General features: G+C 43.9%; 1 protein-coding gene across 1 annotated transcript in view; it reads left to right on the top strand.

The window, feature by feature from the left end:
• The first annotated feature begins 286 nt into the window (after positions 1-286).
• The window catches only part of LOC120946810 (pancreatic triacylglycerol lipase-like), a 33,198-nt gene continuing 19,833 nt past the window's right edge, over positions 287-13,651 (top strand). The window contains exons 1-4 of the mRNA XM_040361527.1: positions 287-343; positions 430-478; positions 7,363-7,517; positions 9,247-9,372. Of these exons, the coding sequence (XP_040217461.1) occupies positions 299-343; positions 430-478; positions 7,363-7,517; positions 9,247-9,372 (375 nt within the window). The 5' untranslated portion in view covers positions 287-298. The remainder of the gene's footprint in view (positions 344-429; positions 479-7,362; positions 7,518-9,246; positions 9,373-13,651) is intronic.

Raw genomic sequence — 13,651 nt, 5'->3', positions numbered from 1 at the left:
TCTTTTGTGCAACACCTTGAAGTAACATAATACAAACATAATGATTAATTTCATGACAACTGATTTACTAAGAATGACCAGTGAATCCACAGCCTAAAGAACAGAAAAGGTAGAACTAATAAAATAATAAAATACAAAAATACATTATGTTTTTTTGATCCTGAGGGATTTTTTCTTGATGATATTATCCCGTGACACACTCTTATAGTGGCAATAAGAAGAGATGCTCTTTAATGATTAATACTGCTGGGGGTCATTGTGTATAGTGACCCCTCCCTCCCTCTATATATACACTGAGATGTCAGGTATGAGTGCAGCTGAGTGGAGTGCTGTGGGGACGGAGGTGAGAGTGGAATTCATTGTTTTCCATCACCAAGGGATGAAGAACGCCCAAATCCTCGTTTTAAATCCGTTCTCTTTCCCTTGCAGATGTTGCTCGCCTGGATCATCGGTATTTTCCTCCTAGGCACCGTAAAAGGTAAAGGAATTTATTCATTCGCTTATTCAGAATGATCACCAAAAAGTTTATTTTTGTCTTTGGAATCCCTTTGGGAATAATAAATTATTCTGAATATGAACTGATGTACATTTAAAACATTACAGATAAAGTGCAGATCTCATACTGAATGAGATAGAAATAAGGATATTTAGGGGCAGATCCACAAAGCGAGTACGCCGGCGTATCTACTGATACGCCGGCGTACTTTCAAATTTCCCGCGTCGTATCTTTGTTTTGAATCCTCAAAACAAGATACAACGGCATCTGGGTTAGATCCGACAGGCGTACCTCTTCGTACGCCTTCGGATCTAAGATTACATTTTTCGGCGTCCGCTGGGTGGCGTTCACGTCGTTTTCCGCGTCGAGTATGCAAATTAGCTATTTCCGACGATCTACGAACGTACGAGCGGCCGTCGCATTTTTTTACGTCGTCTCTAGTCGCCTTTTTTCGGCGTATAGTTACAGCTGCTGTTTTGTGGCGTATAGTTAAACCTGCTATGTTAAGTATGGCCGCCGTTCCCACGTTTAATTTGAATTTTTTTTTTAGTTTGCGCAAGTCGTCCGTAAATCGGGATGGACGTAATTTACGTCCACGTCAAAACAATGACGTCCTTGCGATGTCATTTAGCGCAATGCACGGCGGGAAATTTAGGGACGGCGCATGCACAGTTCGTTCGGCGCAGGGACGCGCTTCATTTAAATTAAACACGCCGTTTTGAATTAGGCGCCGTTACGCCGCGAGAGATAGACTACGCCGCCGTAACGTACGGCGCAAAATCTTTATGGATTCGAACCAAACTGCAGTAAGGTACGGCTGCGTAGCGTATCTCAGATACGGTGCGCCGGGGGAATACAGGTGGATCTGCCCCTTAAAATGTAGTAGTTAGTTTTGGATGGTATGGGGCTCTGCTAGAGAATTTTTCCCCTACTTGCTGGTAAAAATGAGTTCACCAGACATAAAATTAGGGAAATTTGAAATAAAATTAGGGAAAAATGCAGACAAACCTGAAGAAATGATGGCCAGAAACTTTATAAAATGCCCCAGGTCATGTAGGAAACATGCTGCAGAAGACAGAGACTGGAAACATGTTGCATGAAGCTGTAGAGATCACTGCTTATGCCCCTTTGTAAATCAATGCTCCCACTTTCACTACAGACTATGAGACCCGAGGGCCCTATAGCAAGTGTCAAAGGGCTGCTTGTGGTCCTTGGGCTGCAAAGATGGGCAGCAAGAGGGAAACGGAAAGGCGTTGCTATGTACAGTAAGGAAAGTGCTAGACACGGTCTATAAAGTCCAAAAATTAGGATTATTGAAAAATACATTCCATTGAAGCCAATGGTTTAGGAGGGTCTAAAGGACCATTCAGAAGGGTTCCTAGAAGTATACAAGAACCTGCTCATTCTTAGCTATACTGTAATGGCAACAGCAGACCGTTTGACTTCCAACACATTCCTGAGGAACCTATCAAAATTCAATGAATTGGTGGCCCTGCCGATACTCTAATGCCCGATATAAGGAACATTCAGCACAGCTTCTGGGATGATACAAGAACCTGCTCATTCTTAGCTATACTGTGCTGGCATCAACGGACAGGGTGAATTTCAAACAGTTTCATAGAATCAACCAAAATGCATGGTATGGGTGGTCCTGTTGACACCCGTCCACTGACATCCTTCTGTCAGCATCCAATTAGAAGCATCTAATGTTCAAATATTTTGACAGTTGTTGGAATATAATAGACGGCAAAAGAGATTCCTTCATCCATGCTGTCTCACATAAATGGGGGATCATTAGATAGCTCTCATATAGCCCTCGGCTTGCAGTGTATAGTCAGCTTAACACTTAGCTATCTAGTCATTGACCATTTATCATCATTATTTTATGTTATACATTCTTTTATTCAGCCATCCATGAACAGTACTGATACTATTTCTTTTTTTCCAATTTGCACTTAAAGCGGTGGTTCACTCTCAGTAACAACATTGTAGGATTAAATTAAGCATAGTAGCGCGAGCTACAGTATGCCTTTTTTTTTGCCCCGTACTCACTGTGTAATCCTATAGAGAAGATTCCGACTTCCCGCGGGGAATGGGCGTTCCTATCCAGAGGGAAGATGATTGACGGCCGGCTATGGCACGTCACGCTCCCCGAAGATAGCCGGAGTAGGTCTCGGCTCTTCCCGGCGCTATACGGTGCCTGTGCACAGACATCGGAGCTGACTGCGCAGGCGCCGTTAAGAGCAAACACCTATTTCGGCTATTTCCGTGAAGCGTGACGCTCCATAGCCAGCCGTCAATCACGAGCCCTCTGAATAGGAACGCCCATTCCCCGGAAACTTTACTACTCGATTACAGAGTGAGTACGGCGCTAAAAAAAAATATAAAGGCATACTGTAGCTCACGCTACTATGCTGAATCAAATGCTAGAAAAAAAAAATGTTTTAGGGAGAACCCCCGCTTTAACAAATAAAGAAATAATAATAATAATAATAATAATAATAATAATAATAAAACAAAAAAAAAAACATATTTCGAAAATGAAGTACTATTCAAAGAAAGTTAAATTAGAAGAAAGATGCTTAATTCAAGAAGCGTTATACAGCGATAAGGATCCTTAATGTCAGTCATGTCATTCTTAAAACTCATTGGGCTAATCTGAAAATAGCTTTTTCAAAGTAGGGATATCTTTGTGTGTTGTCTTTTTCTTTATTATGGTAAAGACTAAAAACAACATTTGAAAACTGTTATTTTTATTTTGAAATATGAAATTTTATATTCTCGTTTTTAGCCAGCAACTCCTTTGTGTATATGCAAAAGAAGAAAGATATGGACAGCGAGCTATGACTAAGCATTGATATCCAATGCGAAACGCGTCAGCTGTTTTTCCCACTGTGTGCTGATACCTGTAGTGCATTTTTCCTTTACCCAATAAAGGGCACGTCTTTTTAAGAAATTGGAGTGCGGCTGTCCATATCTTTCTTCTTTTGCATATCCCGTGCATTGCCGGCACCCATTGGTTTCTGAGTGGACATTGATTGTTCTAGTGTGCTCACCTGGAGCGGCAGCCTTCCTAACTCCTTTGTGCATAATTGCCTTTCTAAAGCCAGCCTCACATGGATTCAAATTTGTCCATTTCAGCAGGGACCAGATGCATTTTGATCCATGTAGGGGCAGGCTGGTTGTACACAAGTTGATTATACAATAAGCCTGTTGGAAAATGTTCTCTCGATCAGCACTGCCAGCCTAATTCCTATCCACTTTACTGATAAAAAAAACCTGTTGACATAGTAGCTCAATGAACACATACAATTAAAGCATATCTAAACCATAATAGTATATACAGTATTTTATGTTTATTTTTTATTTTGTATTTCTTTCCTTTGTGAATAATCGCTCCAACAGTTGTCTTCTTTCTCAACAAGCTGCTTGCTGATGGTCTTGTAGCCCATTCCAGCCTTGTGCAGGTCTACAACAATCTTGTCTCTAACAAACTTTCACAGCTCTTTGGTCCTGCCCAGGGATCCTCAAACTACGGCCCTCCAGCTGTTGCAGAACTACACATCCCATGAGGCATTGTAATACACTGACAGACACAGACATGACTAGGCATGATGGGAATTGTAGTTCTTGAACAACTGGAGGGCCGTAGTTCAAAGACCCATGGTCCTGCCCATAATGGTGAGGTTTGGATAGAGAAAGAGATTCTGTGGACAGGTGTCTTTTATACACATAACGAGTTTGTTGTTAGGATCACCTTCTTAAATTGACAGGACTAATCTGTGTACCACATAAGCACATACTGTAGCCAGTCTCTGGGAGCCAAAATAATTTTATAACATTTTTAACATTTGTATCATGTGAATTTTTTCTGAATTTTTGGTTGATATTCTGTCTCTATCATTTAAAATACACCTATGATAAAATTTATAGACCCTTTGGGCCGGATTCAGAAAGAGATACGACGGCGTATTTCCTGATACGCCGTCGTATCTCTGAGAGCATCTATGCGGCTGATTCATAGAATCAGTTACGCATGTGTGTGTTAAGGCATACAGCGACTTGTTGAACCTGTTATCAAAATGTAGACCGGTGAGTGATGTACTGCCAATCAAACTGTCAATCGAATTCAGAATTGTTATAACTTTTACTTAAGTAATGCGAGAAAAAAAAAAAAAAAGGGGGGGGGGAGAGAAATAATTATTCAAACAAAAAACAGGGAAAATTGTTAACTGTAGGAGAAAGACCGCTTTATGTAGGAATGCTCATGCGTCTAGGTTTCTGAGTGGTTGTCGCCATCTTCTTTGGTCTGCCCTATTCAGGATATTCCAATATCAAGCACAAGACTTATTCACACATTTCTCACCTCCATTCATTGGGCCATAGCCTTTAATTGGCGCTCCACTTTAGTACCCTGGCCACAGATTCTCAGCCGTATGACAAACATCAAACTCTCACAGAGAATTCACCATACGCTATATGATTCTATGCCCCAGTATAAAAAAAAATGGTCTCTCTGGGAAGCCACGCTTCTAGTTCAAGTTTAATTATTACTAACCATGACCCTTTCTCCCTATACAATGTCAATTATCAATGATACCCGTATACATTCCTGTACCATCATTGTTATTTTATTTGTACCTTGACTTTTTCTACAATAAAATCGTTTGTAAACAAAAAAAAAAAACAAAAAAAAAAAGAATCAGTTACGCATAGATAGCTCTAAGATCCGACAGGTGTAATTGACTTACACCATCGGATCTTAGGATGCAATACTTGGGTCGCCGCTGGGTGGAGTTTGCGTCGTTTTCCAGCATCGGGTATGCAAATAAGCTTTTACGGGGAGCCATGAAGGTTTTCGCGTTCGTTACGTCGTCGCTAGTTGTTTTTTCCCGTCGCAAAGTTAAGCCTGCTTTAACATGGCTTAACTTTAGACGAGCCATGTTAAAGTAAGTTTTTTTTTTTGCGTAAGACGTCTGGGAATATGAAAGTACGTTACGCACGTCGCCATTCAAAAAACACGTTGGGGCTCCGTAATTTCACGCAATGCACGTCGGGAAATTTCCTAACGGAGCATGCACAGAACGTTCGGCGCAGGAACGCGCCTAATTTAAAAGGTACACGCCCCATTTGAATTAGGCGGGCTTGCGCCGGACGTCTTTACGCTACTCCGCCGCAAGTTTATACTCAAGTGCTTTGTGAATCAGGCACTTACGAGGAAAACTTGCGGCGGTGTAACTTAAAGACGATACGTTAAGCCGCCGCAGTTCCTTCTGAATCTGGCCCTCTGTTTCTTTGTAAGTGTGCAAACTTACAAAATCTGCAGGGGATCAAATAATAATTTTCCCCACTGTATATACAGAGAGAGAGAGAGCTAGGCCGGCCATACATGGTGCAAATTTCTTTCCTGCAACTACGGTTTGCAGAAAAGTAATTTGCGCGATTCCCCCCATCAACACACACAGTACTGACAGGGGAATCAGTAATTGTCTTCTCCCGGCAAGGGGGGGGGGGGGTGGAAGCAGGTGGGAGGGGTTGAAGCTGTTCTCCCTGCCGAGAGAAGGCAGCAATTATCGCTAGCGTTTATAGCAGCCACTAGCAGTAATCGCACGAGAATTCCGGCAGGCTGGTTGTACTCAAGTTGATCAATCATTCAACATGCTATATGCCCAATAACAGTTTGAATCTTGGCCGGTTCCTGCTGGGTTGGGCAAGGGTTAAATCTTCAGCTGTTGGTGATGATGAGACATGGAAGGGTAAGCTTGTCTGTAGATAAAGCAGGTGAGGCTGATAAGATGTAACAGAGATAAAATCTCCTGAAATTACCTTGAGATTATACCTGCAGATAGCAGAGTACTGATCATCATCTGCAGTGAACAAATAGGTTCATCATGTTCACATAAAAAGATCACATCACATAAAAACAGCCAACATGTTTCAGGGGCCAACAACGCTCCACCTTCATCAGGGCTCGGTATACTTTAAAGTGTATTTGCACTTTTGCAGCCAAATTGGGATAACACTTAAAGCGGTTGTAAACCGCATAAACTTTTTTTTTTTCCCCCCAAACCTGCAATGCAAAAGGCATAATAGGCTAGTATGCATCGCATACTAGCCTATTATGAAATACTTACCTCGGAACGAGGTGTGTACCACTTACCTGGTCCACGCCGAGCAGGATGTCATCTTGCTCCGGCGTGTCTTCCGGGTATCGCCGCTCCAGCGCTGTGATTGGCTGGAGCGGCGATGACGTCACTCCCGCGCGTGCGCGCGGGAGATTTAAAATCGGCAGGGTCCGGCGATGCCGGTCCTTCAGCCGTGGAGTCCCCCCTGCGCATGCGCCGCCCGCATTGCGGGGGTAATATCTCCTAAACCGTGCAGGTTTAGGAGATATTATCCTTACCTACAGGTAAGCCATGTTGTAGGCTTACCTGTAGGTAAAAGTCCAAATAGTGGGTTTACAACCACTTTAAGCTGGTCATATATGGACAAAAATTCAGCCGGTTCAGTAGGAATATATGGCCATATTAGGTCAATGATGTCACCATCATCCCCTCACCTGTGTTACATATGAATTCCATGGCTGCTGTTGATTGGGCCTGTGACTTGCTATCATGTGAAAGTTTTCTGCAGGTTTGGGCCGAATTGAGAAAATGTGCAGTTTGTGCTACCTATAGACAAAAAACGACTGTGCCCAGAGTTACTGGTTGAAGGTGATCGCACATATTAGAGATCCGTAAGCACCCACCGTGCTCCTGATGCAGTTTTAGGTGGCCTTTTGGGTGGCCTGACCCTGACTTTAATTTTATTAAACAGAGCGTATTGGGAGTCTCTCCTCACTGATGTCTCTTTGTGCCTCCCTTCAGGTGGTGAGGTGTGCTATGACAGGCTTGGATGTTTCTCGGACGCCTGGCCCTATTCAGGTTCTCTTCAGAGACCCTCTGCCAAGTTACCCTGGACCCCAGACAAGATCAACGTCCGATTCTTCCTCTACACCAGGAGCAACCAGAACAGCTACCAAGTGAGAAATCCAATTCTGCCAATTTTTTCTGTAAACTTATTAATACTGGTAAAGGATCAGTCCTTCCCAAAGTGATATTTAGTTATTCTAAATTTCCTCACTTTCTGTTTCACCGAAAATGGTCATTATTGAGTGAGTAACTTGTATAGCGCAACAAATGCGACCTTAATCGCCTCAAGGCTCTTGGCATCCAGAGTCGTACCGGTCTTTCAGAAGAGGTGGGTCTTTAGTTTTTTCCTAAAGGAATGATGGTTTTCCTCCAAGAGGATGGTAGTGGGTAGAGCATTCCAGAGCCGTGGTCCTTGGACCGAAAATCTATGTTCTCCCTTCGATTTGTAGCGGGATTTAGGAATTTGGAGGAGGTTTTGGTTGGTTGACCGGAGCACGCGCTTGGTGACGTAGGGTTTTATTTTCTCGCTTAAGTATTGGGGAGCGTTCCCCTGTATACATTTGTGGGTGAGGCAGAGTGTCTTGAAAGTCACCCGGTCCTGTACGGGCAGCCAGTGGAGGGACCTCAAGACCGGGGAGACTGATTCCCACGGCTTTTTACCTGTTACCAGTCTGTAGACGTGAAATCTGGTATTTCGGTAGTCCTAAATAGAGGGAGTTTGCGTAGTCGAGTCGTGAGTTGATGATGGTTCCAACCACTACTGCTGTGTCCTCTTCCGGGATGAAGGGGATGAGTCTACGTAGCATGTGGAGCAGATGATGAGAACCGCTGACGACTGATCCTATTTGTGCTTCCATCATCATGTCTGAGTCAAAGATGACTCCGAGACGTTTGACTTTATTGCTTGGCGCGATGGTTCGTCCGAGGATGGTGGGTGGTGTCCATGTGGTCCTAGAAATGGATTTCCTATTTGCGTGAAGGGTGAGTAGTTCTGTTTTGGATCCGTTGAGTTTGAGGGAGCTTTCAGTCATCCAATTGTCGATTAGTGAAAGGCACTTTCCTAGTTCATGAAATTGGTCTTTTTTGTTGGTGATTCGAAGGTAAAGCTGCGTGACGTCCGCATAGGAGTGGTAGCGCAGGTCCTGTTTGCTGATGATTTTGAGGAGCGGGCGGATGTAGATGTTGAAGAGTACGGGTGAGAGGGGTGATCCTTGCGGGACTCCGCATGTAATGGTCCGTGTTTCTGATGTAAAACCTCCAAGTTTCACGGGTCTGAGTGCGATTTTCTAGGAAAGATGCGAACCACGGTAGGGCCGCATCAGAGACTCCTGCTACTTCTTTGAGTCGCGTGAGCAATATGTTGTGGTCTACCGTGTCGAAGGCTGCACTAAGGTCCAGCAGCACTAGGAGACAGGATTCTCCGTCATCTGCTGCTTCGAGGGCGTCATCCCATATCTTGAGAAGAGCAGTTTCTGTACCGTGGCCTGGGCGAAAACCTGATTGTAGAGGATCTAGGTATTTGTGGTCGTCCAGGTGGGGCTGAAGCTGCTGTACTACTGATTTCTCCATGATCTTGGAGATGGTGTTCAGGCTTGTTACCGGTCTGCAAAGGTTAGGGTCTTTAGGGTCGAGATTGGGCTTCTTTAAGAGGGGTTTTATTATGCCTTGCTTGAGGTTGTTCGGAACAATTATTGCAAAAAGAGAGGGTGAATCTCCCTAGTGAAGATAACAGGACTTTTCACCTTATCCCTTTCGGGTGATGTTTCCACAATATAGCACAATATAGCATATGATATACATTTTATCATATATAATTATTTTTCTGTCTCCTCCATCCAGGTGATCAGTGCTGTCAATCCTTCCACCATCTCCTCCTCCAACTTCAGCACCTCCAGGAAGACCCGTTTTGTCATCCATGGCTTCACCAGTAGCGGAGAGGCTTCTTGGCTATCTCAAACCTGCAGAGTAAGTGGACCTCCTTCAAAGTCATTGGCATCTCTACTGTTAATGTCCAACCTAATTTAAAGTTTTTAATCGTTTTTTTTTTTTTTTTCTGCTTTCCATGACTTCATTGGGGGGATTCTCCCTATCATTTTACCCTTGTGACCCCAGGATGGGAATTGAGGGGAGTGGAAGTCAATGAAAAACAAGCCAAGTCCAATTCCATTAAATTTAATTTAATTTATGATAGACTAGAAAAGGTTTAGAGCATTTATCATGGTTGTATTGCTTTCTGTGTTCTCATTGGGGAGATTTTGTCATGACAGGAAGTGATAGGTAATTGCTCTGGTGGTAACACAGATAAAAAAAACAAAAACACATTTTTAAGCAATAATGGTCCAGATTCAAGAAGCAATTGCGCCTGCGTAACCATAGGTTACACAGCGCAATTGCTTACTTGCTCCGGCGTTACAAATGCTCCTGATTCAGGAACATCGTAACGCCGACTGCAGCCTAAAATCTGTGTGGCATAAGGCTCTTATGCCACGCAGATTTTAGGCTGCATTTTTGCGATGACCGCTAGGGGGCGCTCCCATTGTGCTCAGTGTATAGTATGCAAATTGCATACTAACACCGATTCACAATGTTGCGCGGGCCCTGCGTAGGCAAGTTACAGAGTTTCCGTACGGCGTCTTTAGCGTAAGGCTGCCCCTTCTAATAGTAGGGGCAGCCAATGCTAAAGTATACCTGCCGTTCCCGCGTCATGAAATTTGAATTTCACGTCGTTTGCGTAAGCGATTCGTGAATGGCGCTGGACGCCATTCACGTTCACTTGGAAGCAAATGACGTCCCGCAATGCACGTCGGGAAAGTTTCCCGACAGTGCATGCGCTCTACGCTCGGCGCAGGAGCGCGCCTAATTTAAATGATTCCCGCCCCCTACGGGATCATTTACATTAGGCGCCCTTACACAGGACAAGTTTAAAGAGCGCACACGCAATTTACGGAGCTACTGCTCCATGAATCGCGCGCAGTGCAGATAATTTGCGGGGGTGCAGGGCAAAACGCTGCCCTGTGCCTCCGTAAAAAAGGGGCAAATCGTACCTGAATCTGGGCCAATAAGGTTACCAGAAATCATGGACTTTATAGGTACAAAGGCATGAGTGTATAAACAATTACAAACCAACTTTACTGATACATCATTAAAACACTAATGTCAGTAAAAAGGTCTAAAAATCCTTCACTTAATAACTTAATAATAATAGCCGCTTCTTCAGGAGCTTCTTTGGGTGCTGAGTCAACATAGTGATTTAAAAAATATTTAACATTAGTGTATACGATATTTTTAATCTGTATATACAGTACTGTATATACTCGAGTATAAGCCGACCGAGTATAAGCCGAGGCCCTAATTTTACCACAAAAAAATTGGGAAAACGTATTGACTCGGGTGAGAATGCAGCAGCTACAGTAAGCGGAAAAGAGGATCAACAATGCCCATTTGCAGCTTCACTGGGCCCATTTGCACGCCTCACTGTGCCTATTTGCAACCTTACTGTGCCCATTGCACCCTTACTGTGCCCATTGCAGCCTTACTGTGACCATTCTGACTGTGCCCATTGTAGCCTTACTGTGCCCATTGCAGCCTTACTGTGCCCATTGCAGCCTTACTGTGCCCTTTGTAGCCTTACTGTGCCCATTCTCACTGTGCCCATTGTAGCCTTACTGTGACCATTCTCACTGTGCCCATTGTAGCCTTACTGTGCCCATTCTCACTGTGCACATTGCAGCCTCAGAGTACCTGTATTCTTGACAGGCTGCGGGCATCCATTTTGCAAAAGTCGCGGCTTCCTCCTGGTTCCGTTCCATGATAGTCAGTGTACCTGTCGGGTCGCGGGCATCCATTTTTCAAAAGTGGCAGCTTCCTCCTGGTCTGTGATTGGCGTTTGACACTGTGTTCTGCTACCGCCTATCATGGAGGTCCTCTGACTCAGTTTCCCAGCAGACACTGTGTTCAGTGTTCCACCAATCACGGACCTTCTTTCATCCTCGGACAAGAGGACGTCCATGATAGGCGGAACACTGAACACAGTGTCTGCTGAGAAAGTCAGAGGATGAGAGGACCTCGGTGATAGGCGGTAGCAGAACACAGTGACAAACGCCTATCACGGACCAGGAGGAAGCCGCGACTTTTGAAAAATGCACGCCCACGACCCGACAGGTAGACTGACTTGAGTATAAGCCGAGGGGGGCATTTTCAGCCCTAAAAAAAGGTCTGAAAAACTTGGCTTATACTCGAGTATATACAGTATATAATGTCATCTCGTTGGATTAACTGAAACTTTTAGTAGAGTGGGTAAGGGTTCCTCTTTTTTTTTCTTGTCTCAAAGACAACCATCCTCCTTGTTTCTTGTATGGATGTCACATACAGGACAGGACAGGAAGTTGAGGAATACCTCTCCAATTTAACAGAAATATTAGCTCTTCACCACTCTGTCCAATACTGAAAAAAGAAGAGATGATATAAAATGTAGGAAAAACTTCAACTGAGATCACAGAAGCCCAATTCACACAAGTGTCTACAGGAAATGTTTGGATAGCCCTCATTAGCATGTACCATGCATTATTTACTGGTTGTCAGCCCCTTAGATCTGTCTGTACTTTAGTTCATGGGGTTCTTCTGAGGGGTCTTCACCAAATACGAACCATAAATGGGCAAACTTTAAACCAATATAAACCTTGATAGCCAAAGTTCCTCATCCTCAGAAGATAAGGTGTAGAAGACTCTGTTGCTTGAACATGTCTGTGTTTGAATTATCAACAGTATGCTGAAAATTGCCAAAACCTGAACCTGAGTCTGAACAGTATTGAAGTCAATGAAGAGAGAATTCAGGGAGGCTTTTCGGTAATCTGAAAGACTGCCACAGCCTCCGCGGGATCTGTGGAGATCCAAAGGAGCCTTATTGACAGCTTAGCCACTGATTGGCCAGAATTCCCAGAACCCTTTGACAGGTACCGTTCCCCACTTACAGAGACGGTGCCGCAACGCCATTTTTCGGAAGTTCGGCCCCCCTCCTCCACCACCATACCAATTAGAAACGCGCTTTGTGCATTTGCAGTAGGGAACCGGCTGTGAAGCCAAAAGGCTTCATTCCTGGGTTCCCTTACCAGGAATGGCAGCGGCTGCACCTAACAGCCGATCTGAAGATCGGCTGGGGTGCCGACATTGTGGGATCCCTGGACAGGTACGTGTTCTAATATTAACCTGCAGTAATTGTAGATGCTGAATTACATTTTTCTTGTGGGGGGGGGGGGGGGGGCTTTTCCCTTCTCTTTAACAATCCATAGTTAAAACAAAGGGTTTAGTTTCACACATTTGCAATTATATGTAAGTGTCGCAGTGCCCTGCCAAAGCTCCTCTGTATACTATGTTGGGGCACATATAGCAGTAAATAAATTAAGGGCATGTTTGCCAGGAAGGAGCATGTCCAAAAAATTAAGTTTTTCCAACTTCATCATTAAAAACGATGTTGCCCACACACCATCGTTTTTAAAAAATGATGAACAAAGCGCGGTGATGTACAGCCTTTGGGGAATTTTAAAAAACGAAGCTGAAAAATAATGTGAAGCCCACACACGATGATTTTAAATGACGTTTTAAAAACGTCGTTTTTTTAATGCCGAAAAACGACCGTGTGTACACAGAATTAGGGTCAGAGGCGTTAAAAAGAAGACCAATGGCTTCATTATTGCAGGTTCCAAAATGGTGGCTGGAGGATTGAATCTGATTACAGCAGTTCCTATAGCAGTGACAATATTGCAGTTGTTGGGTTCTAGCTTTTTAGAACTTATTCTGTGACGTTCAGGATGTTCAGGATAAATTTGTAATTTTCCCAAGCATGAACACAAACCCTAGCATTGTATGAAGCTAGGTTTTCTAGGCCCAATATATAGGGTATCTATCCCTGAAGTACAATATTCAAGAACCCACAAGGGGAACAAAAGTTGGAACAGCTGGGGTAGGAACTTGTGGTCTTGGCGCCAACTCTAGCCAACCAGGAAGCACCTCTGAATTGTCTCTGTTTCAATGCAGCTAGGGCCACTGACTGCCATGTGTCCTTGACAGTTAATTTGGAACCTCCCTTCCCCCACCTTTGTAGCGATAACAGCATCCAATCTTTTCTGAGGGCTTTTTTCAAGATTTAGGAATGTATCCATGGGAATTTGTGTACATTCAACCAAAAGAACATTTGTAAGGTCAGATCAGCTCGCAATCAGATTTCTAATTCAGTCATTCAGCAGGA

This window comes from Rana temporaria, chromosome 8 (assembly GCF_905171775.1).
Source record: "Rana temporaria chromosome 8, aRanTem1.1, whole genome shotgun sequence".
Taxonomy (NCBI): domain Eukaryota; kingdom Metazoa; phylum Chordata; class Amphibia; order Anura; family Ranidae; genus Rana; species Rana temporaria.
Note: the sequence above shows the minus strand (reverse complement) of the source record. Positions and strands in the feature narration are given on the sequence as shown.